We start from the raw sequence: 25,341 nt of genomic DNA, 5'->3' as shown, positions 1-25,341 counted from the left end.
TATTAATATTTCTTGCTTAATGCCCAATAAAGTGTTAGAAATCCTTATTCCTATCTCATTCTACAGGGAGGAGAGGACATTTCATAATCACGTTCTATAATCGTTTCTAAACATTTCGACAAATAGTTTTGATCTACAGTAGAGGGATTTTATTTATCATCATTGGAGATGTTTGTACATAGATTTATCTTCGATTGTCCTATCCCAAACAATAAGATCCCTTCATATCATAATTTGACCATCAATGTTTATAGCAGGTATGGAAAATAATGCTGTTATAATGAATTAGGTATTTTATTTGTTGAAATGAAAATGATTTTAAATAGTTGCGATCCTTGATATGGACAGAGAGGAAATCCTCATGTGGCGCGCTGGTCAGAGTAAAGGAATGGAACTCCTGTGGCTCAACCATGGTACACGTGAACCTAATCCATTGGCCAGAAAGAACCTAGAATAAAAATATTTATATGATCCTGTCAAAAAGTTTGTTCTCAGTAGCGCGGATATTCTAAAACTTATGAAAGTAAATCGGAACCTCTAGCTTGAATGTGGATAATAAAAATCACATGTAATTTATACGAAAGAATTTTTTTCCTCACTTATTTAAATTGATAATATTTACCTTCATATTAGGAGGCCTATAGAACTTGATCTTGATAACATCACTAGGCAGGAGCTCAGTTTCCAGGATGTCCAGCTCCATGTATCTGGTGCGTAGGGTCACAACCTTGTCAAAGGTATAGATAAGGCCGGGAATGACAAAGAACACCCAGAACCTAGGCTCACCAGTAATCCTGGCTAGACCGTGGATAAGCGAGAGGAAGTAGAGAGGGATGTAGAGGTGGTGGATCATCCAGAAAAAGTTGAAGGCCTTCTTCCTAACTCTTGGGTGGGCAAAGATGAAGATAAAGCAGACTATGATCCACAATGCCACTCCACTGAGGCCGGTCAGGGTCTGGAACAGCCAGTAGGCTATGGTTGGCTTCTGGTCGCTGGCAAATCTAAACTCTGGACTCAGGCAGTGCAAATGGTCAAGGGGCTGAGTGGCTACATGGTAAAAGTTTACCAAGTGACCGCATGTGTGCATGACCGACATAAACAAGGCTGTACAGGCGCAGATTTTATGGAATACAATGTTGGAGTCCAGAGGGATGTACTGGTTGAATGCCCATTCTTTCATCTTTGTGATCATGTTCCGGCAGACAGTTAACAGTAGGAGTGAATAGCAGAATGAGAGACTTGCTGCGCTACCACGAGTCACAGCAATACCAATGCCCATAATGTGTCGCAGATCCTTGTGCTCAGCCATGAAAGCGTAGTACACAAACCTCTCCAGGAACAGCGCAAAGTTGATGACATAGAAGACAAACACGTAGAAGATACACTGGCGATAGTTTTCAAGGTAGTTGGTGAATATGTCCCACTTCTTCCACACCCAATGGCGGTGGCGTTCGGCAATAGCGTCGATGGCAAATGACTGCATACGGGCGACATTGGTTGTGGTGTCCAAGAAATTTTGGCGCGCGCCTTTACAATCTAAGCCAATAGCCAAGAAATCTCCTCTAAATTCTTTCATCATAATCTTGAAGTCATCATATGACAAGGATTCTTTGTCCTGGAATCCTGCAGACTTGAACATGCTGTTGATCAACTCAGACACCTCTTCCTTGGACAAGCGTTGAGTCTTGGCGATATCAACCAGTGAATTAAGCAGCTCAGACAACTCCTCTTTGTCAATAGCTCCGTTTCTGTCAGTATCACACATGTCAAATATAATCCTAAGCTTATCATCCTGACGGCCTTTAGAAAACAGCACAATCATATCAAGGAACTCTTGGAAGGAAATGCGGTTGTCGTTGTCTTTATCCACAATAGCGAACATTTTCTTGACAAAAATATCACTAGCCCTCATACCCAAAGCTGAAGCAAACTCGTCCATGGACAGGGAAGTGCGCATAACCATGATGACGTCACTGTCAACCTCCAGCTGTCTCTTCTCTCCTGGTTTAAGTCCGAATGTGAGTGCGTATGCCTCCCGGAAGAAGTGTTCAAGGCGGGCCTTGCGACGTTCTTTTGTCTCGGCGTTTGCCAGCAGTTCATCTCTGTAAATAGAAATTTGTTAGTTTCAATTCTGGATCATTATTATTAGTCATCACATAACTTCTACATGAAAGTCTTTATGTCCACGGCATTACACATCTAAGTATTTTTTTAATAAACTAAAAGAAAATAATAAAGCAAATGTGATGTTCTGATAATATTTATGAAAGATGAAAAATTACCTGAAAACAGGAACCGTTTCCAGTCGTTTCTTATGGCTCTGCAGGAAATTCTCCAACTTGGTCAACATCTTCTTTCTCTCGCCCATGGAGCTGAACTCCAGAACAAGGTCGTGGTCCTTAAGCACAGACATCTTCATCATGGGCTTCTTGTCCGCGTCCTGTGTCACCTCGCACACCATGTTGTCCAGACCCTGATAAGATTCAAGTAATTGTGTCTCTTTTTATCAAAACTAGTGGATACACCCTAAAACCTACCCAACACTTAAATCTGAAAATAAGATAGCTTGAAACCATCACAGGGCCTAATTTATCAAAGTAGTTTATGAGGTGAAGTGTTTTTAGATTGACTAAATAATGGAAGCGTTGCTACACTATAATTGTTGCCAGAATAGGATGATAAATAATATTTTTAGTTTTAATTTTCTGATAATGTTATCCATAAATAAATATTTGCTATGTGTTCTAATTTTGTTAATGATGAGTCACAACTAAACTTTCCTTCACACTGACAGATCTCATCTTCTCTCCCTTGCGGTTCATCAAGTGGAAGGCCTCGTCCGGACCAAACTTAATCTTTGTGTTGCGCTTGGCGTTGTGGTGCAGCCACTCCTTCACATACATCTTGTCCACGGCCTTTCCGTTGTTGTTCTCCTCCCACTTGGTCTTGATCCGACGACGACGAGAGCTCATTACCTTCAATTAAAATTGGATTTAATCGTTTTGAGGAGAAAACAATCTTTGATGATTGGTAAAGATATTAAATCAATTGCATTTTAATTTCGTTTTTACATAAGATTCACTGTAAGTAAAAGAATATTGATGCTTAGATTAAGGATAAAGTTTGGCCTTTCGTTTAACTAAAATAATAGAAGCTTCGTCCCTACCCTCTAGGGGCATAGTCTGTTATTTTTGTTTTTGGAGAAATTTTTCATGAATTATTCCTCTTGAAAACATCAAAACGTATCATGCACTTTCATACGGTTTCTAAGACAAGTAGAACTAACATCATTTATATTAGGAAAACTGAAAGAGAAAAATCTAAATACCTTAATAACAGCATAGGCGAGGCATGCGATGGTGATGGGAATAAAGCAGACAATGATACATCCAAAGATGTAAGGAACCTCACTACCGTGGAAATAGTCGAATCCCTTGAGGTACATGCAGGGCTCCATCATGGTGGCGTTCAACTGCTCGGCCTGGGGGCAAGGGTCACCATCCTAGGAAATTAATAAAATAAATTAATTTGTAGGGAAGGGGTTCCATTATGTGTACTTTTATTGAATTGTGATTAGTTGTTTTCAAAGTAGTAATTCTTTTATTGAATTATTTTATCTATAGAAGGAATAATTGAAGATGTGTACAGCTATTAATCTTTAATTTTATATATTTTCATTAAACCTCCGGATAATATAGCAAAATTCATCCAGATCACCCAAAAAAGAAACACAAGAGTCTTAAATGATGCATAAAAAATTAGGAAATAAAAATTGATAATTTGAGAAGGTTTACATAAATTTGGATAAAAATTTCTATGTTAAATACAACTTTCTTATTTTGTAACAAAGTAATAATTTGTGTACATTTGACTGTGGCAAAACACTTGACAAATTGGTAAAAAAAACGTACATTTATTTACTCAAAAAGTACCTAACAATTTACCTTGAAAAAGAACACATTTTCTTGTATATCCCCTCTGCTAATATTTGTAACTTGAATCAAAATCTCTGACAACTTGAGTCTACGCAGAGCTTTGATCTCCGCATCATTGAATAATCCATTCTCCTTGTTCTCAAACCAGAACCTGTCCGCGTCCCTCAGTCTCTGGAACTGCTCCTTGATGATCTTTGCGAAGAGAGGACCTGGATTGCCGTAGGACTCGAGCATGCCACCCACAAAGAGGTCAATGTTCATAACCTCGCCCTTGTAGAGCTCCTCCAGATGGTGGAATAGATCTGGCTGACGTACATACAGCTCACGGTTTATTTCACTGAAATAAGATTTAAAATTATTAAAAAAATTAAATGTTTAAGTGGGTAGTCGAACACAGAATCAACTTCCATTAAAAATTGAAAATGGGGGATTGCAGTTTTTTTTTACTCTTAATTAGATTAAGTACAGGGTATCCCCGCGTGGTTAGGGCTGTCACAAGGGTTAGGCAAAGAGAACCATTCCCCCCTCTATCATATTTTAAATATATCTCAAAATAAGAGTGGGGGACTGGGCTCGCTAGACAATTAGAGGGAAAGCACCAAATGTTTATTTCAAAATTAAGTAAAGATTATGTAATGTTAACAAATTTCCTACCTGAAATGATTAACCATGGGAAATCCAAAGCATTTACGGACGGTGTTGTAATCAGGCAGACCATTATCTCTACCCCGCATAATGTTCAACGCGGCCAAATCTCTGCGGGAGAACTCCATGGGGCCAAACAGGTTGTTCCTGACGTCGGAGCAGAGCACGGAATCTTCACGCTCCGCAATCTGGCTGGCCAAGCCCATGAGGATCTCGTCAACGGTGTTAGCGTTCAAGTCCGACCCCTCGGCATCCCACCAGGTGGAACACAGACGGAGGGCGTCGCCGCCACTGCGGGCCTTCTTGTAGTTACACTGCTTGTCACGGCGGTAGATGCCAGGAGGAATTGTTGTGTGACCAAACCTGAAATTAAATAGAAATGTCAATAAAACCACTTCAGTTTAACGGCCTTTAATGGTATTTTAGAATATAACAAAGCATTTGATATGTTCACCCAAATAGGGAGGGTGGACTTTGGACTGTAAATTACACTGGCACCTAAAGTTTTAAAACTACGATAACTTCGTCGTTGGCTCAAGAACATTTGGTATTTTTATTTAATTTTTATTAGTTGGTTTTAAACTAGTAGTGTCAAAACTTATCAACCATTATTTGGCGATACTACCTAGGTTCTATAAGTTTAAAGGGATCCAGGATACCTTTGTTTAATATATTTTGGGCAAAGTAGACAGATCCTTAGTGATCTATTCATGGTTACCCGGGCAGAACTGATTAGGATTTAGGTTGTTTTATTGTTATAGTAATTTGAATTGTGTTTTATATTTAGTTTTTTTATTTTATGACTATGTTTAATTTTTATGCCCAAATAAATATGTTTATGTTTATGTTTATGTTTAATTTTAGTTTACAAAAGGGGTATTTGCTCATCATTGTGGTTGTGTATAATTATTTCATCCATGGTCTTATCACTTAAGATTCTTGTATGGTAACTGAAAACTGATTATTTTTACAGTGCCAACTAAATATTTAAAGTGAAGAGAAAAATTAAACACATCCAATTCTTGAAACGTCCACCTTAGAGTTAAGAATTATGGAAAGCTGCAAGCAATAAGATTCTTATTTTTTCATGATCCTATATTATTAAGCTTGCATCATCTTTTGTTATAATGAATGAAAATAAGTCACTGGTTTTTCAACAGTAAATTACACACAAAAAAATATGTTAAATGTCCATAAAGTACGTTCCTAAGTTCTTTTGCTAGCTATGAAAACAGCAAATCCTCAAAAGGTACATTTTGTAATTTAGCATTAATTTAAACAAAGGAGTGTCGCAATTGAACCCCACCCCCTCCCCCTTACTATGTACAGACCAAACAGAAAAAGTTGTAGAATAGCCATGATTCCAAAAAAATTCTGGAAACCTTACTATTAATCTTAAAATCTAATCCTAAAAGACAATATCATTAACTTTATCTCAAAAACATTCTTTACAACCTAAACGTGATAAAGAAAGAGAGAAGAAAAAAGAATGATAGAGAGGAGGATTTAAAAACGTGAATTTATGATCTTGATATGCATAATTTCAAAATCTAGGCTTTATAAAAGCAAAGTAACTCCCAATTACTTGTAAGTTGGTAAATTTTTGCCACATCAACTATTTTTGCCACAGATGCTGTGCTATAAATAAAGACAGCACATTAAACTATTTATTATATTGGTATCCAACAACCCAATCTCTGTTTCTGAATCTCTTAACCATTGTTTGTACAATCCCTGAGTGCCCAAACTTTTCCACCTATAATCTTCATCAGAATGGATAATTGTATGATATATATCATCCATAGTCTTATCCTTAAGATCCCTGTATATTAATTTTCTGATGCCTCTTTTTTCAGCAAGCAGTATCCAAAAACCTTGGATTAATCCTATAATTTTATTTCTCAGTGAAAACTATCCTATGTAAAATGACGTACTTGTGATAAGTGTAAATGGGAAGGAAAAAAATATTCTGATGATAGATGATGTCAGAGAATTTTTACAGTTGTTACACCAACTCTAGCAGCGTAGCTACTCAACAATTTAGGGTATTGACGCCCGTCTGTAATTAAATTATGCAATGTAACTTACATTCAAACATATGCATAAAATATAATCAACATGTTTCTAGTTATTTTCATACTTATGTAGTCAGATAGTTAAAAAAAAAACATACTTTAAAACATGATCGACTGACAAAACGAAGTTTTTGTATTAATTTTGTAGATTGTGAAATAAGTACATTTAGTAACAAAATTTACTTGTACAAATGCATCGTTAAAACAAAAAAGACCATTTTGTTTAAAATAACCAATTCACTTAAAATCTGTCTTTATTAACGAAATCTCTGTAATTTGAATTGTTTAAAATATTGTATATTTATGCATTTTCTATGCAACGTATTTGTACCAGTAGCGGAGCTGCTCTCAAACTAGTGTCTGTCAGTTTGTCTGTATTCTGTATGTCAGTCAATAATTAAATAAATTTTCTAAGCTGCTGTAAAATATAAAGAACATAATTTTTAGTATATTATATATGCCATATCCCCAAACTATGGGGTATCATTACGCATTCAACAAAAGACAAGGCTTGACTGCTCTCAAGCCACCTTTCTCTGCTTGTTAATCCACCTAAATGTCTTTGTCCCGATTAGAAAAGAATAAAACCGACATAAAATTAAAATAATAAGACCAATTTAATTTATTAGATTTTATGTTTTTATTTTCCAGGCAATTTTTCCACTCTTTATGTATAGTTAATTTGCTTTTCAATTCCTTTCTTATTACTTAGCCTCTTCTAAAATTGTTGTAATTTTGTAAGTTTGATGTGCTTGTGTGTATACATATATATTTGATGGACGTAATTGTCCTTGTTTTTTTAAAAGGCATTCATACTAAAAAAACGCATTGCAAATATAGTATATTATTAGATTCACATAAATATCATTATTTTTGGTTAAAAGACTGCTTTTAGTTATGTACAAAGGATTGTTTAGGGTTAGGGAAGTTAATAATTGTAGAAAAACCCCATAGTTTTACACTTCACCATACTTTTATCATTCATGAGATATAGTAAGGGAAGCTGAAACTTGTAGAAAAGTCCCTGGATGATTTTACGATGCACCATGCACTTATAAATTTCCTAAATTGGCTCATTTCAATTTCCGCAATACTGCACTGCACACACAAGTAGGGTAAAAAAGGAAGTAATTGTATGCTCGTGTTAAGCTTTCCTGGGGTGGGGGGGGGGGGGGTGTTGCTAAAAAGGAATTTTCTTCAATGGGAGCAGTTATATAGGACCTTTTTAAAGTCAATCATTTTTAACTTTGATTTTCAAATTTCAACTTGATTCTGTGAAAATTGGAGGAGATTTCATTTAAAGTTTTCAGTTACAGTTATGCAAGGTAATCTATCATCCAGCTGAAAACAATTCCATGTGTCCACTCCACATAATGACAGGCGGCATTGTACTCTGGAATAATCAATCAATCAACCAATTACAGAGGCCTATTTACATGCTCAATTTTAAAGGTGGACTTTCATTGTTACCAGAAATAAATTAATTGATGTACGTTTTTGAGGTTAATTTTGATTCCGAAATGGTAAAAAAGCTTCCCAGTTCAAAATTAAACAATACGTATGTCTTTAAGCGCAGTCACAAATCAATTGAAAGCCAACAAACTTTGATTTTGATAAAGCATGGTCGAATTATTTTAAAAAAATATAATCTAATAAAAGTAAATATTGATATTTGTTGTTACACTAAGGGAACACCAAAGTGTGCAAACAATTGTATATTTGTTTGTGAGTGCTATATCAGTATCTATGCTGTAAATAAATCCATCAATCAATGGAAGATGGCCTGTAGACCAAAATAATCCGGCATCATCTTCTAAATTTAGCTTTGTTATGCAAAATTTAAGGGATAAACAGAAAAGTAAAACCTGACATATTTTTGGTTATGTGAAGTTCAGGAGGGGGGGGGGGGGGGGGATAAATCTATGACTTTTTGGATACCGATTAAGTATGTTCTCTTTATTCTACCAAATAGGCAAAGTTTTATTAGCCTCTTGGAACCCATAATCTAAATACTATTGAAAGAATGTTTTTATTCCGTTAAACCGGTTTTTTTTATAAATCTGACAAAAATCTATTTTAAACTTCCCTTATAATTGTAAACCTGACCGTCCAGTTATTATTAGAGATCTTTCTTCCTGACTTTTTTTGCAAATGTATTTGACTTAGGATTTGGATTATGGACTTTGAGATACACTATAGGCAAATTACAAGATGTGGACATTACATAAGAAAAAAACAAATTTGCCTCAAAATGCTTTTCAAAATGCAAAAAAAACAACAATACATTGCGTCTTAACTTTGATTTGTTTTGAAAGGCTCAAATATATTAACTTAATATCTATTTTAAAATCATAGCTGACATACTGACGGATAAAGATGAATTATAAAGTAGCTGCACTATCAATGATATTGCATATGAGTGGGTTTTTTATGTCAGATTTTTAATTATGATATTCATAAACATACAAGTTTTCTGAACGGCCAAATATTTCATTAATAAAACTATATATGTATCATAGAAAAATACCTGTGGTTTGTTTGTCTTTAGTCAAATATCTCGAAAAGGGTTTGGTATTTTTAGGGAAGATTATAAGTGCATTGAGTTGATTGGTTAACATGAATATAATTCGTTATGAATCAAATATTTGTGCAAATTTCAAAATATGACGTCAACAATAACATATTGCATCAACATACTGCTGTGATTGTAGGGACGTATGTCCACATTCTAGTTATAGAGTAGCTGCACTTTTCTGTCAGGGAGGATGTTGACATTTGACTATGTAGTTTTATGACGAAGTTATCTTATTGGTTGGCTAAAAGACTTTTGATTGTTTGATATAGCAGTGCCTATAACAGTTTCAATCTACAGCAGGAGTAATTATGTTTTTAATCACTGGGAACGATTATTAATTGTCTTATCCCTTAAGATCCCTGTAATACATTCATAATTGTATGAGTAGAATACAAACAGAAAAATGCAACAAAAAGCGAAGAAATAAGGTTCGCTAACCGCACAGAGACTATTTTCACCCGTTATTTTACATTACATCCGCATCTATAAGAACACCAAATGCATAGAACAATTTACAATAGAAAAGTAATGGATATATTTTTACTTGGATCTTAAATCAGATTTTCATGTTCTCTAATAAAGTGAAATACGGTGCGGGTTAAAATAATGATTCTCCCCTTTACCCTATACCCTCTCCCCAACTGGAAGAACGAACTGACCAATAAATGAGTTCCATGTTGGCAAGCTAAATTGGAGACAATTACATCCACGTTTATTCTACATCCATTGGAGAAGTGTCGATTGTCGAGCCCTGAACAAAAAGTCCACCAATTTTCTCAAGTAAAATAAGGGGTCACATACTGCCGCTGCCTAGAACAAGAACAAGTATCTTCAAAACGGGCATCTTAAGGGTTAAAACAATGGACGATATTTTTATATATATTCCCAATGATAAAAATTAAGATCATACTCCTGTAGATTCAAATTATTTTTAAATAGTTTGTGCACTACTAATTTAAAAACGACCAATTAAAATTCAATAAAGGTATCTAATTTTTTTGATCCAGCAAATAAGATAAAACTTTGGGTACCACATATCATATAGCCATACTTATACAGGAGCTATGCTACCTTATAAGTAATATTTATAATGGGGGGGGGGGGATGAATACAAAGATCGCATGTATGTAATTCGGTTATTTTACCTGAATTGGGAGTGGAGCAATCATCCCCCCCCCCTCCCTTCTTAACTTTTTATTTTTTACAAATTAAGACAAATTTCAACTATGCCCATTCTTAAAATTGGCGGATTTATCCTATATACAATTCTAATCAAAGAGGAGGGGGAGACAACGGTACATTGACAAACTTCGAGATTATTCCAGTAATTGTAATACTACATCCATACCTCTATTAAAACATCAAATTTTTAGTTCCGCAATCAATAAGAATGTTATAATCAGTTGAGTTATTTTTTCTAATACATACAATATATACATTTTCGATTTTTCTAAAAATCGCAATCTCATAAAAATTACCTTCCCCAATGATAAATTCTCCCCCTCATTTGGAACCCTATTTAAGAATTTGCATCGGAATTGCATGAAGAACAAAATTTTGCGTATAATTCACATTTTTTGCAATTGCGACTTTTCTTCATATATTCTATACCGTATGACTTTTAAATATTTAACATACAGGCTTACTAAATCTCATAGTTTCAAATTACCAAAAGATATTTTATAATTTTTATCACATTTAATGTGAGAATGTTGCTATTATCATATTCAAAATAAATGCTGTAATAAGCTTTAAAATATTTAAACACTAGTCTCTCATTGGACACAAAATGACGTCCAATAAGAAAAAGGAATAAAAATATTGGAAAGAAAATTATTTTATTTCAAAATTAATTCTTGGCATTTTGGAATAAAAAATATAGGGGAAAGAAAATTATTTATTTCAAATTTATTTCTGGTCTTGAAATAATATTCATTATTTTATTTTAATTCGAGTGTCAACCAATAAGAAATAGGCATGCTGTTTTAAAAGTTTGGAATAAAAATTATTATTTTTTGTCAATTCCTTTTTTCAGAGTATAAAATGAGAATAAATTTTCCAACATCATTATTGATTTCTAATTTAACATTTCATACAGGGGGTAATATTTATTTCAACATTTTTTGTAATTTAAAATCAAGTGTCACAAAAATAATAATATTTAACATAAAAAAGAAATTTTTAAAATAATTTTGTTTTCTTTATTTGTTGAAGATTTAAGCCCAAGCTTTTTCTGAGGGGGGAGACCCCCCTCAACCCCCCCTCTCCTGAGGGGGGAAACCCCCCTCGACCCCCCCCCCTGACGCTCTCTTCTTTTAATCTTTCATTATTTCTGTAATTTATTCTAACTATCTTATAAATTTCAGAACATCAGATAAAAAGGAAATAATTTGCTGTACATTATTAAAAAATTTAAAAATTGTAAAAAAAATTCCAACATGATTTTTAATTTTAAATACAAGAATATTTTTTCCTATATGATATGTTAAATTAAAATACAGGAATAATTTTGTACTGTGGAATTGAAGAAATAAATGCTGTACATTAGAGTGGCTTGATTTTCAATGATTTTCTAATTTAAATGTGCTACATACACTTTCTGTCTGAACATCATATAAGAGACCAAAAAATGAAAAGAAAATATTTTGAATAATGGGGAGGCTCGCTGATGCATGTAAACTTTTAGAAAGACACTTGTGGGGAGATTTTTTTTTTTGGGGGGGGGGCGGGGGCAATTATTTTTCTTTCAAAGTATAGCTTTATGCACCTTCCCAATTTTGTCTTGAAGAGTAGAATAAGAATAAAAAATCTGTTTTTAAAACTATTGATCCTAGCAAGAAAAATCCATAAATAAATTTAAAAACCAAGAGATTTTACATTTAATTTAAGATTTTTCATGCTTGGATGAATATTTTTTAAAACCAATTTGATATTCTTATATTAATCAACAAGACAAATTCAAAAAGATGCATAAAGCAATACTTTGAAAGAAAAAAAGTTGCACCTCCAGAATAAACTTCTAAAATTTTTAATGCATGGAAACACCTTCCCCCCATTTCCCCTCAAGGACAAAATCAATTTTTTATATTTAGGTTTCTTATATGACGTTTAAACTGTAGATGTTGATTACAAATTCAATGTCCAAAATTGATCCACTCTACTGTACATTGTTTTAATTTAATATTTGATGTGGGTATAAACATTAGACATAGATGGTCAATCTGACCCCATTTTTTTCTTAAAAAGAAACCTTTGTTCACTTTTTGTTGTATATGAAATACAGCCCTATAAGCAACATTATTTGCAACTAAATTTTGCAATGATATAATTTTTAGAAAGATAACTTTATTATAAGAAATTAAATTATTTATAACTAACTTATTATATGTTGTGTCATACGCTTCACATTATATGATGGAAGAAATATTTTCTTCAAATATTTCACCCAAGGAAAGCTTTAACCTAAGATATTCAACAATTTATAGCTGATACATAATGTAAACAAAATTCCCTTGTGCTGTCTCTAGGTTATCTCTATTGTATAAATGAACGTACAAAAGAGGAGGAGAGAGAGAAGAAAATAGACAAAAAAGTGAGGGAGGGGGGAGGGGGAAGAAATATAGAGAAAAATAGACAGAGATATTTATTGTTCACCCTTAGATGATGTAAATTTTTTGATAGACTTTTTTGAATTTAAGAAAAAGATAGAGAATGAGACAAAACCAAGTATCGTATTTTATTAATATTGCTTATACAAGAAAGGTCATTCAAAATTATTTCACCAATATTAAGGTCAAGTGACAAAAATTTAAATTTCCACCTACTTCGCCCCCAGAGGGGGCAATAGTAGAAGGAAAATTCAAATTTTGATCACATGACCAAAATTGTTGAAATAATTTTAATATCCTTTCTAGCATTCACAATATTACGAAAATATGATAAATAACTATTATTGATTTTCTTTTGTAAAGATATCATCTTAAAACATACAAGGTGAATTTTTGTTGTAAATACCAGAATCTACCATCAATACCAAACTAATTAATGATGAGTCCAGTAACAATGAGGTATTATCAAGAAAACGCAGCAATTACCAATTCTATAATTTAACATTTAGATCTAAGAAAGAATTTAAAAAAGACAAATCTTAATATTTGATTATTTTTTGCCACGAAGGGGGGGGGGGTCATTTCTCTTAAGTAAAACAAGGATGACAATATTCATTAAAAGAAAGCTCAACAATCAGACTTGTAATATTGTGCCTTATCGTCTTAAGGATAACATTTAAAAAAAAAGTTAATATCATAATTAAATCAAAAGCACATTTGATAAAATCAGAATAGACGCACACAGACTTTCTATTTATAAATATATTGTTGCTAATTACAGGAAGGTTTTAAATCATTTCGAAGACACTTACATGCCTAAATTTGCGGAATGGTCATACCACTAAGGACGTACGGACCAACTCTAAATGCATGGAACAGCATCGCTTCAAAACTCTCACGAAGAAGATAACTTTATGTAAAGAAGAAAAATTGTCGGAACATTTATAAACAAAACATAAATAGAAACAGGTCGTGATAACGTGTGTGCTTGTGTGTGTGTGTGTGTGTGTGTGTGTGTGTGTGTGTGTGTGTGTGTGTGTGTGTGTGTGTGTGTGTGTGTGTGTGTGCTTGTGTGTGTGTGTGTGTGTGTGTGTATAATAAGTAGCGTAGAAAGAGGGTGAGAAATATGAACAATTTGCTATAAAACCAACAGACACAACTTTGACTGCAAATTTGTTGTCTAGAAGTAAATATTAGAAGTGAAAAATGGAAATCACCTTCTATTTGGTCAAGGCAGGTCCTCTACTTATACTTTTTATGTATTAAAAGGATTAAAAGCGTAAGTGAACTATAGTCTATGTTATGAAAGAATCTTTGCTAGAACTCGAACCCGTTATATATTCTAAATAATAATACCTTTATTTAAGAACTGAAACTAATATTTATTGTATATTAAATTTGAGTTTAGATGTTTAGAGATATAATTTCTAGAACTACTGAAAAAAAATTGTGGCTACGCCCTGACCATGTTATTATATCCTGGGAATAAATCCCGCTGGGGTTATTTCTGTGCCACCAGGGGGGCTGCCACCCAACCACCCCACACTCCACTTACATTTTTTCCATAAAAAAACCTTCATAAACCCAGCAAGTACTTAAATGTATGTATGTGAGTAAAATAAAAATTTAGAATATGAACAAAAAATGTTTTACATGAAAATCATTTTAATTCATATAAGAAAAGTTGTTATATTTTATTGTTAATTTTTTTTAGTAATTAAGTTCAATTAATGGCATGTTTAGAACTTCTAGGTCTATACTTATAACTCATCAAAATCGAAAAATTATTTTGTGTACAATTTATAATTAAACAGTATTGTAGATTTTTATCCATTTGATGTTTAATTTTATTACCAAGCTTGCAAAAAATACTCAAAACATACCTAGAAAAAGTAATCAAATTTAATAACATATGAAAAAGTTTAAAGTAATATTTTTCTAAAATGCTTCCAATCCTTATACTAAAGTAACAGGATGTTTGTGTATCTGTGTGTCTGTCTGTGTGTCTGTACCGAAGGATCTCGCTAACCGCTACACCGATCGGGTTCTCCTTAACAGGGTAGCTTCTCATAGGTCCGGGAAGGTTTATAACTATTTTCTTGGGGGGTGGGACACCCCCAACCCCCCCAAAAATGAAAAATACCCCCCCCCCGTATATTATCCGAAAGGTATAGACTTGTTGGTCTACATGTTAGCGCGAAGCAAAGATTCTTCCAAACCAACCGACAGACATTGTTTTACTATGTATAGATTAGACTTTTAGTTGAAAATAATAGGAATGAAATAAATTTTAAATGCTTTTCCAATTTTAGATATTGTATGTTAGGTAACCAAATGAAGAATATTGGTTATGAAATCAACTTTTACCTAGTGTACCTTATCAAAAACCTTTATATTTTATTTGTCATTTTACAGAAGTCAAATAATCATTTATTCCAACAAGATAAAAAAAGCCCAATTTACCATAACAATTTTATCAATAAGATCAAAGAAACTGCTTAATAAAAGCAATCATGATACAATCAAATGTTAAAACTAACAACAAAGCATTTCTGTTTGGACCATTTAATAACTCTAAGAAAACAAGGAGGAAAGCTTCCATATGTAGCGAAGGACAACAATTTAAAAGAAGGAATGTTTTCTGTTTAATTTCAATACAAAAATGTTTGATAGTCTATTAGTCATGCTCCAACTTAATTATGCTCTTAATGATAAGGACATCGTTAAAAAGATTTAAACATCTAACTCAAATAGCAGCTGGACCATTGTCGTCAGTCATCCCCCCTCAAAATATCCTTGAGTTATAGAGTAGCCTTACTACCAGAAAAAATGAATTGAAAAGTAAATGTCATTTTGCACAAAGTTCCACTTTAAACTAATCATTGAATGAAAATTCTTTTTGTTTGAGACATTTTTCTAAAGCTTTTTATGAACTCTGTTTGTCACATAAAGAGACAAACACCAGGAAAAAATTGTTTAATAAGAGAAAAAATTTGTGTAGGTACTTAATAAAAAGGTAGGAATAAAAAGTTGTTGGATACATTTTGTTTTGTTTCCCTTTAGATCACACGAATGACTTAACCTTTAGAAAAGCTTTATATTGTCCCTACAGGCATTGTTTTACTATTTTGGAAAACCCTCAGACAAATTGATTCTTCCCCTCCTCCCCCAAATAAGAAATATCAGTCTTAATTAAGTTTATAAAGGGTTACTACTGCTGCTATGCCAACAAAGTGACAATATCAGAACGAGTAGTGGGAATTCCTTTGAATACAAACGGGTGCAACTTATTACTTGCACAGTTTTGAGTTCTAGGATAAGATCGTGCCATCAAAGAGTTAGTTGTCTGTTGTATATTACTTAACCTTATATCCCTGTTTGATGAGCAACAATTTCATTTAAAATGCAGAGATAAGGGACCAGAATTCTAACAAACAATTCTAAGTTAAAATTTTCAAACAACCGACTCCCCCCCCTCTCCCTTTAACCAACTTCCCTTTAGTCACAGCACAAATGCCACACAAATATCCTAATTTTCATCAATTTCCAATGGAATTAATTTGCTGAATCACAGCCCCTTTTTAAAATGGAAGGTAGCAAGTATAATAGTTTTAGATAAACTTATTTTTTTTCATAAATACAAAAATATCATATTGAATCACCTAGTTTTAAAAGTTCCGATGACGCCCCTGATAAGAAAATAATTAAAACTAAGATGACTTGTGCTCTATGCACATTTTCTAATAGATCTAATGCAATTGCAGATAATTTAGCTGATAAGCAGGTAATATTATTCATAACTCTTAATATTAAAATACTAATATTAATTAATGAAATTAACAATATAAAAATTTAATTATAGAGTAACAATAGATATGGCCCTCTTTATCTAAAATATTTGAAAATATAAGTCCGGCTTTGCCAGGGAAGAAAGGGACATTAGACGAAATGCCCTCTCCCCACCCGGGTTTCTAAAAGCGTTCTGCCATTAGATAACTTAAAAACTTTGGGGGTCTAATCTATATATGAATAATATATGCAAAATGTCAAAAATATTTTACTACGTTAGGGGTTGTTTGTATTGTCATAATTGGGGGGGGGGGGCACAATTATTTATAGTCGATTGTCCTATCCCTTAAGATGCCTTGGCATTACAGACAAAATTTTTACTCTCAATAGTTTAATCAAAGAGAGCACAGTAAAAAAATACAGGCTTATAGTGGAACTTGTAAAATATTGCTGGAAAAAGTCACACTTATTCCTTAACAAGCAACGTTTAAATTATGTATTAATAATGCAATGTTGGGAATGAATAGTCGACAAAACAGGTACAACTTATCCAAGAATGCTTTTGAGAAAGATTGATAATCAAAAAAAAAAACCTTTTAAAAATTTAGTTTTTCTATATGCAAATTGGAAGGAGGTGTAAGTGTGTGTGATGGAGGGTGGGGAATGGGGGGGGGGGTGTTGCCTAATCAAAACATGTGAAAAGAAGATTACACTTTTTGTTACTGCAATGAGTCACTTCACATAAACAAGGACACAAAAGTACATAAAAATATGAGAAGCAAGGATAATTTAGGCATATTCAGAGATTTTCTAAAAAGCTAATAACAAGTTCAGTTTTCATGAAATAATCCTAGCATTGTAAAAAGCATACATTTTCTCACTTTGTATTTCTGTTATTATGTTTTCTTTAAAAATTTATTTTTAGATGGATAATATTGTATATTTTTTCAAAACATTAAGTGGCTAAATTTTTAAATGCCCTTCATGGAACTCGTAAATATTAGTGTGTGTGTAAGTGGTGTGTGTTGGTGTATGTGTGTGTGTGTGTGTGTGTGTGTGTGTATAGTTTGCATAGGTTAATATATGTATAGTTAAGATTTTTATCATTCCAAGTTTGGTAAGGGGGGATAAAATACTTATCAGCCTATTTATTTTAAATGACCCAGTTTTAAAGTTGATATTCACAGGGATCTTAAAGGATAAGATAATGGAAGATAAATTGATATTTTGTACTGACCAATCAAGATTTAATAAAAGTTTTTGAGCCATTGAATGAGATACTATGTTGTTGGTAGTTTGGGTGCCAATTTTTATTTATAGTCCAATGTTCTTTCCCTACACAACTCATTGAAATTCAAAAAGGCTTCAATTTTAATAAAACAGCTATCAATAAATAATTCAAAATTTAATATTTTCATAATTCTACAAATAAACTGAAAATCACGAAACCTTTGGAGAAATGGTTGTGTACTACATATTTTTGCAGAGTCCATATAACCTATAGGATCTTCATAAGGTGGAGATTAAACATTTTTCTGTAAAATTTGAAACTGATATGAACTATTTTTAAAATTTTAAATTAACAAACAAATGTATAATATTAACAACATTTTTTTTTACTATGAGTAGAGACCAATTACAGCAATCTACAGCCTTTTTTCATTCAAAAATCTACACGTCAAGTCACTGAACAAAATTTGGAGGGTTTTATCTTGCAGAGTTGCAACCCTGTATCCAGAGTAGAGGTTATAAAATTGTGAATTTTGAATAGTATTAAATGATTCAGCAAAGATAAAGAATATAACATCTAGACTATATGGCCAGCAATGTAAAGTTTAAGATTTATACTGCTTTGTTTTATCCTACTAAATAAAATAGTAAGTTTTCTTGTCTAAAATTAAAGATCTCGGTAATTGTAGGTCTAAAAGGGTTGTACTTTTCAGGTTTGTTTAATTTAAGTCTTGGGACATTTTTCTTTCCCCCGCCCTCCTTTTGTCTGCAGCTTAAGATTTCGATAACTACTGAACCAATTGGTTTTCCATTTTAGGAGAACTTAACATAGGTTTCGAGATGGGTTTAAGTCTTTTTATTTTTTACATTTGAGTCTCAGAACTCAATATCACCTATACAAATCTTTCAAATCAATTATGAAGGTCGATTTTTTAAATCTTTACTCAATATACTTTGATTACACTTACACATATAGGAACAAGAAAACAGAAAAATCGGCGAAGCTTTCTTTATAAAAAAAATAATTAATTAAAAAATATATAGTTAATAACATTTCTCGTATTCATTCGAATCCGGTGGATAGGAACCGGTTCTCATCCATACGAAAAAACTATGTCTAGCATCATATTATATCCAGCTTTCTACGAATATAGGAATGTACAATCATAAGATTAAAACCAGTTTTTTTTAGCCGGTGCCTTCGGCACCTCGGGGCTAAAAAAACTAGTTATAATATCATAATTGTACATTCTATATCCGCTGAAAGCCGTTTATAATACGATGCGAGAAATAACTATTCTCGTATTCATTCGAATCCGGTGGATAGGAACTGGTTCTCATCCATACGAAAAAACTATTTCTAGCATCGTATTATATCCAGCTTTCTACGAATATAAAAATGTACAATATAAAACTAGTTTTAATCTTATAATTGTACATTCTATATCCGCGAAAAGCCGTTTATAATACGATGCTAGAAATAACTAAGTATTAATACATGAAAATTATCTCAAACGCAAAACATCAATGGATAAAATAAAATAATAAAAGAAAAATCATTTATATTATACTAGGAGCGAAACCACTCTATAACTAGGGTCTGTTTGTGCATAAGCTTCAAGTTAAAGAAAAGTTTTCCAATAAGTTATATTCGCAAAAAAAATTCTGTAATTTACCAAGTAAGATAATAATCATTATTTAGGTGATTTTTTAAAGATCATTTGCTTTAAGGACAGATGGGAAAATAGACATTTTTTTGAAGTACCCTAAAGACTTTTTTCAACCAAAAAATAATGTTTTGGAGAGCCCTAAACCCATGTTACCATTATTGAATAAACCATATTCATATGTAAATGCCTTGACATGCGGGGAAAATTGTTTAGATATGGGGGGTGGGGGGAGGGACCTGGCCTGCGGGGAACATAGGCCTATTTTGAGGGGATGTCAGGAGGGTTAAAAAGAAGCTGGGAGGAAATAATGTCTGGTTTGCTAAAAAGGGGGGAGGCATAAAAAGGCCTTTTATACTTTAGTTGTATATATTTTGTAGATATAGAGCTATATCATGCAAATATGTATGAATGAAATGAAAAGGGATTTAAAAAAGTTGTCTTTTTTAAAGCAGCTGCATATCACATTTTGTGGAAGCCGCTAACAAAGCATAGAAAGCTATAAAGTAGCAGCAAAAACGGCTACTGTTTGTAGCAAAGTTAAATATTAAAATTTAAATAACTGCCAAGTAAGTTATGACTGTGGCAAGAAATACATTTTTTAACCAACAACTGCGAATATCGATCCCTGTCAAAATTGAGTGTGAACTTAGGGGGAAAGAGTAAAGAATGCCTTTAAAAGGATGGTTAACATAAATTTTTTCATTTTTAAAGGATTAAAAAGTACGTTTTTGTAGACTTTTGTAGAAAAATGAGACTTTTGTGGTGACCCTCAAAGTACAAAGATTTTTGGTCGTATAACGAAAATCAAATGCTAAATCTTCTAGGTTCTGCTTTTTAGGGAAGCTTTCTACTGGTTAGGTTTATGGAGGGAAAAGACAACAAAGCTAAAGTCAATTTACGATACCTTTCCACCATTTCTTTCAAATCTCTTAAATAAACGAAAAACCCAAACGAGAGGCTACCTAGCCAAGTACAAGATTAATTATAGACATCTATCAGACAACCAATTCTTTGATTGCATGACATTTATATGGAAGTTCTAACTGTGCATGGTAATGAGTTGTGTCTGTTTTGGACCAACATATTCCCCCTACTGTAACTATTATTGTTATGACGATGTGTTAAGCCGAGATTCGAACGTATCAACCTACCCGACGACTAGCGGATGCGCTACGCGGTCGTGGGTTCTAATTATAGAGTAGAAGCGCTAGTGAACTTTGGTGCAGACAGTTTTGTTTGTATATGTCATTCTTGACAACTTTTATAGACTAGATTAATCAGGAATTCATGGATAGGATAATGGCCGACAAAATAAACCCTTTCTCAATTTTTCAAAAATATCCATTATAGTTAATAAATATTGAAAAAAAGAAATGGAAATATTGAAAATAAGGAAGGGAAATATTGAAAAAAAAGAAAGGGATGTAGCTGAATTCAATCAAACTTGTTCTTTATCTCCCTGAGATAACTATACTACAAACTAAATGGTTTTTTAATCATAGCCACAAAAAGGACTTGTTTTTTTCCTGCAAATTATATAAAGAATGCTAACACTGCTCATTTTTATCCTATTTAATATAAATTAATGTAACTTCGAATCTGATTCTTTTCCGTTGGATTCAAACAGATATTTTTTCACAAAAAAATTAAGTATCAATCCTTTTTTGGTTTGTCAAGGCCTTCAGCTACAAAACTTGAAATAATACAATAATTTTAAATTTTTCTATTCGGGGAATAATGTATATCTATAATACGCTGCGATAAATTATTTTTTACACTTATTTTTGAACGAATCGTCCTTGTTTTAATCTGAAAGATATGTCAGACAGTTAAAAACCCATTTCTTTATTGGTAGCTAAGCTTCTCTATAATTCAAAATGATCTTCCGTCTGTATGTCCATAATCTACAATTTTCTCGTTTGTTATTACAGGTAGTTGTCCGTGATTTTCTTTTGTCTATTGTGCTACAGTCGAGATAGAAAGATTTTCTGTCTGGTCTGTTATCCAATATAGATATATATAATTTCTGTATAGATTTGGTTAGGATTTGGTTTTATGTATTTTGTCATCCTTGTTTATCTATCTTAGCTAGACTGTAAACAGGATATCAAATAATCTTTTAATATGTACACATGATACATATATGTATTACACAAACTTTTTTTGCTTAATTTGTATTAGATAAAAATAGGAAGGAAGGGGATTATTTCAAATAATATTTACTTCAATAATAAAGAAATCAGCGAAAAAGGGTGAGGTAGGTTGTGCTAAAAATCCATAAAGCTGTGAGTTTTAAGGCTTAAAAACAGTAGTAGAACGATAAAATTTATGTCAACTTAAAAAAAAAATTTGTCTTTAGTTCTTTTCAATAAGGAATACATATATTTTTTAATATTATCGTTCTACTACTGTTTTTAAGCCTGAAAACTCACACTTTTACGGAATTTTAGCACAACCTACCTCCCCCTTTGTATTTTCCCGGATTTTTCCATTCCTCCACAATTGATGAAAAAGTGATATACATCCCCAATGATAATAAACAAAATAACCCCTTCTGTAGAAAAAAATTATTGGTCAAAACATGTGGTCACTACTAGTTGATGTAACAACCAATCATAATCTATAAGTTATAAACGAGTAAGAAATTGTGATTTAAATGACTAATTTTCTACCAATTCAAAGAAAGTGTTGAAGCTTTTAAATGGTCTATATAGTTAAGCCTAATTTATTTAGTAGCTACGCAGTTGATATTACAAATATTATAAGAATCGTCTAGTAAGGCATTACAATTTTTTAGTCTAAATGTCAAAGGTGAAACCTAACTATAACCATATAAACAGGGAAACATTTTGAGAAAAACAAACAATTTAAAAAAAAACTTATTAATAAAAAGGAAAAATAAATAGTATTTCAAACAAAATTTTGTCTTTTTAGTTTTACAAAAAAAGGTGCTTTCCTTTTAATTGCCGTGAAACCACCCTTCTTATATTTTTAAAAAGGGAGGGTAGTTTATTTCTTATATGCCTAACCAATGCAGTGCTACTCGTATCCAATATAACCCAACCTAACCCAGGGGGTTGAGGGTCTTAACGGGATAAGGATGGAAATCACTAAAAGATTCAAATTAAAAAAACGATAAAATATTATAATTTATATTGAAGACCAATATTAAACTTTTATTTTAATTTATATTTAAGAATATTTATCCATCCTTAATTATAGGATGAGATGTATTAACAGAAAAAAATGGGTTGGGCTTTCCATATTTTCAAAAAACAAAATTTTCTTTGTAATTTTAAAAAGTCTGCTTAAAAACATAGAAATCTTATATGTATATTATATATATAAAAAAGGGTAAGTTGTTCAATAATTGTTGGAAAAATTAATATGCATCTGTTTTTAAATTTCAATTATATCCTATTATATAAGTAATTGTTTTTTGTCTGTAGCTTAAGATTTCGATAACTGCTGAACCGATTGATTTCTTCATTTTAGGGAATCTTCAAATAGGACCTTGGATGGTTTTAGGCTATTTACTTTTTGATTTTAAGTCTTTGGATGGTTTTAGGCTATTTTTGTTCCTAACCTACCCATTCCAATACAGAGCACATAGATGCAAGGGGCGAAGCTACTAGTTTTACAAAAAGCAGGAAATATCCAAATTTTTTTTAGAAATTTCAATTAATTGTTTTGATGATGGGTGTCCCTGTCCAGGTTCTGCTCTTACCAGGGAGGAAGGGGACATTAGAGTGTAAAATTACACTGGTACCCGTTGGATCAAAAACTTTGGGTACTTTGAATGAAATTTTAATGGTAGGTTTTAAACTAGTTTTTTTTTTAACATTTTAACTAACTCAAGAAGGGATAGTAAATTAGGAATATATATATTATATAATAACTAGCGGCTACGCCCCTAGAGGCCTCTAAGGGCACTTAAGGAGGAGAGAGTCAAATTTAATAACCCAATTTCTTATTTTAAATTTAAAAGAAAAAGTAAAAAAAAATTTTGGGGGGAACGAAATTTTTTTTTTCTGGGGCCCCCCCCCGTATTTTTTATTTTAGTTCAAAAATTTCAAAAAATTTTTTTGGAGGGGGATTTTTCATTTTTTGGGGGGTTTGGGGGTGTCCCACCCCCCAAAAAATAGTCATAAACCTTCCCGGGACCTATTTGAAGCTACCCTGTTAAGGAGAACCCGATCGGTTCAGCGGTTAGCGAGATCCTTCGGTACAGACACACAGACAAACAAACATCCTGTTACTTTAGTATAAGGATTATTGTCCATTGTCTTATCCCTTAATATCCCTGCTAGTTTTTGTTCTGACCCTAGGTATGATCTCAATTTAAACTTTAATTTCAACTAAATTTGTGTTCTAATAAAAACATTCACAATTTCACCTTTTTAAAAGGGAACTTTTTCTTTATTTCGTCCGCCTGTCTGTCTGACCATTCGTCCGTCCGTAACGGATAGCTCCTATAAGTCAGTATTTTTAAAATGTTCAATCAAAATCAAACTTGATGGTTCCTGTAACAGTGAGGCACAATTGATAAAGCGTAGCAACTGTATTTTCTATACCAGTCTTTATGTCTATTTTCAACTTAGATATTTTTTAGCTTTTATAAAAACAAATTTTATATTACCTCGATTTTTTGTATTCTTATAAAAAAAAATATTTTAGATTTATTGCTTGTTGGCTTTACCTATTCCTGATCAAGTAAGTATACAAATGTTTGAAAATGATACTATATGGAGTAATCAACTTTGAGAATCTTTCCCTATATCTTTTTCTTTCTGCGAGAAATTGTAAAAAATTTTTTTCCTTCAAACTTAGAAATAATTAGTAAAAACAATAGTCAATTGCAGGGGCGTCCAAGCTTTTTTATTTTGGGAGGGTAAAATTTTGAAAATAAAAATTTTGGGGGGGGGGTAATCTTTATTTCATAGAGGCATTTTTTTTATTTGGGGGGGGGGGGTAAAAATTGAAAATCCAAAATTTAGAGGGTTCCTTCTCCCCCCCCCCCCCCCCCTTGGACGTCTATGGTCAATTGATTGAAGGAAAGTTAGTCAAAGGAATCTATCAAAATAAGAAGACATCTATCTCATATAGCAGCTAAGTATTATACATTTTAGCTAGATAATTAGAGAACCCCTGAGACTAGGGACAATGGCACAATTTATAATATTTTACACTGAGCTATGACTAACTTTAAATTGATAATTTTGTTTGTTTATCTTGCAACGCTCATGAAAATGTTATTATAGCGTTAAAACAAGTTAAAAATTTTCCATTTCAGCGCAGCCTAAATCAGTAATATTTGTAAAAAAAATACATCTGATTTATAATTAAAGTATTCGAAATCAGAGGATTGAAATAAGTTGTATAATACACATGTCATATCATATAATAGTTAATGATCTCATCGTTTTCCGCAAATAGTGAAATAGAATTTACAGGTTATTTCTGAAATATTACGATACGATACAAGATTTTTATTAACTAATTACTTGTTATATTGTATATGAAAGTCGGGTAACTACAAGACTAACATACTGATAAGTTACACTTATAAGTAGCTGCGCTATTTATAATTAATTACCATCCTTAATTCTTCATGGCTTCAAATTGACCTTTTGACTTTACACGTTAAGTTTTAACTTAAAAAAAATAATCTTTATTTCTTAGGAACTTCCAAGTTCCAAAAATAAATATATAACACAGACAACTACCTGGCCCAAGTGGTAGCTAGGGACCTTTTTCGTCTGCTTGCGAATTGCCTTATGCTTATTTGTAGCGACTGTTTTAATATTTCCGACG

The 25,341-nt window shown here is 32.4% G+C and overlaps 2 protein-coding genes across 2 annotated transcripts in view; one reads left to right on the top strand and one right to left on the bottom strand.

Moving 5' to 3' along the window:
* Sec5 (exocyst complex component secretory 5) overlaps nt 1-25,341 on the top strand; it is a 305,887-nt gene that overhangs the window by 32,828 nt on the left and 247,718 nt on the right. The gene's annotated exons all lie outside the window — the stretch shown is intronic.
* The window catches only part of Duox (dual oxidase), a 193,202-nt gene that overhangs the window by 2,052 nt on the left and 165,809 nt on the right, over nt 1-25,341 (bottom strand). Inside the window, exons 6-12 of the mRNA XM_080158071.1 lie at nt 4,590-4,943; nt 3,945-4,272; nt 3,329-3,502; nt 2,783-2,975; nt 2,283-2,475; nt 623-2,102; nt 337-448 (exon numbers count right to left, since the gene is read on the bottom strand). Of these exons, the coding sequence (XP_080014197.1) occupies nt 337-448; nt 623-2,102; nt 2,283-2,475; nt 2,783-2,975; nt 3,329-3,502; nt 3,945-4,272; nt 4,590-4,943 (2,834 nt within the window). The remainder of the gene's footprint in view (nt 1-336; nt 449-622; nt 2,103-2,282; nt 2,476-2,782; nt 2,976-3,328; nt 3,503-3,944; nt 4,273-4,589; nt 4,944-25,341) is intronic.

The sequence above is a fragment of the Acartia tonsa genome, chromosome 4, assembly GCF_053477335.1.
Source record: "Acartia tonsa isolate MP-2025a chromosome 4, ASM5347733v1, whole genome shotgun sequence".
In the NCBI taxonomy this organism is placed as follows: domain Eukaryota; kingdom Metazoa; phylum Arthropoda; class Copepoda; order Calanoida; family Acartiidae; genus Acartia; species Acartia tonsa.
This window is presented reverse-complemented; position numbering and strand designations above follow the sequence as displayed.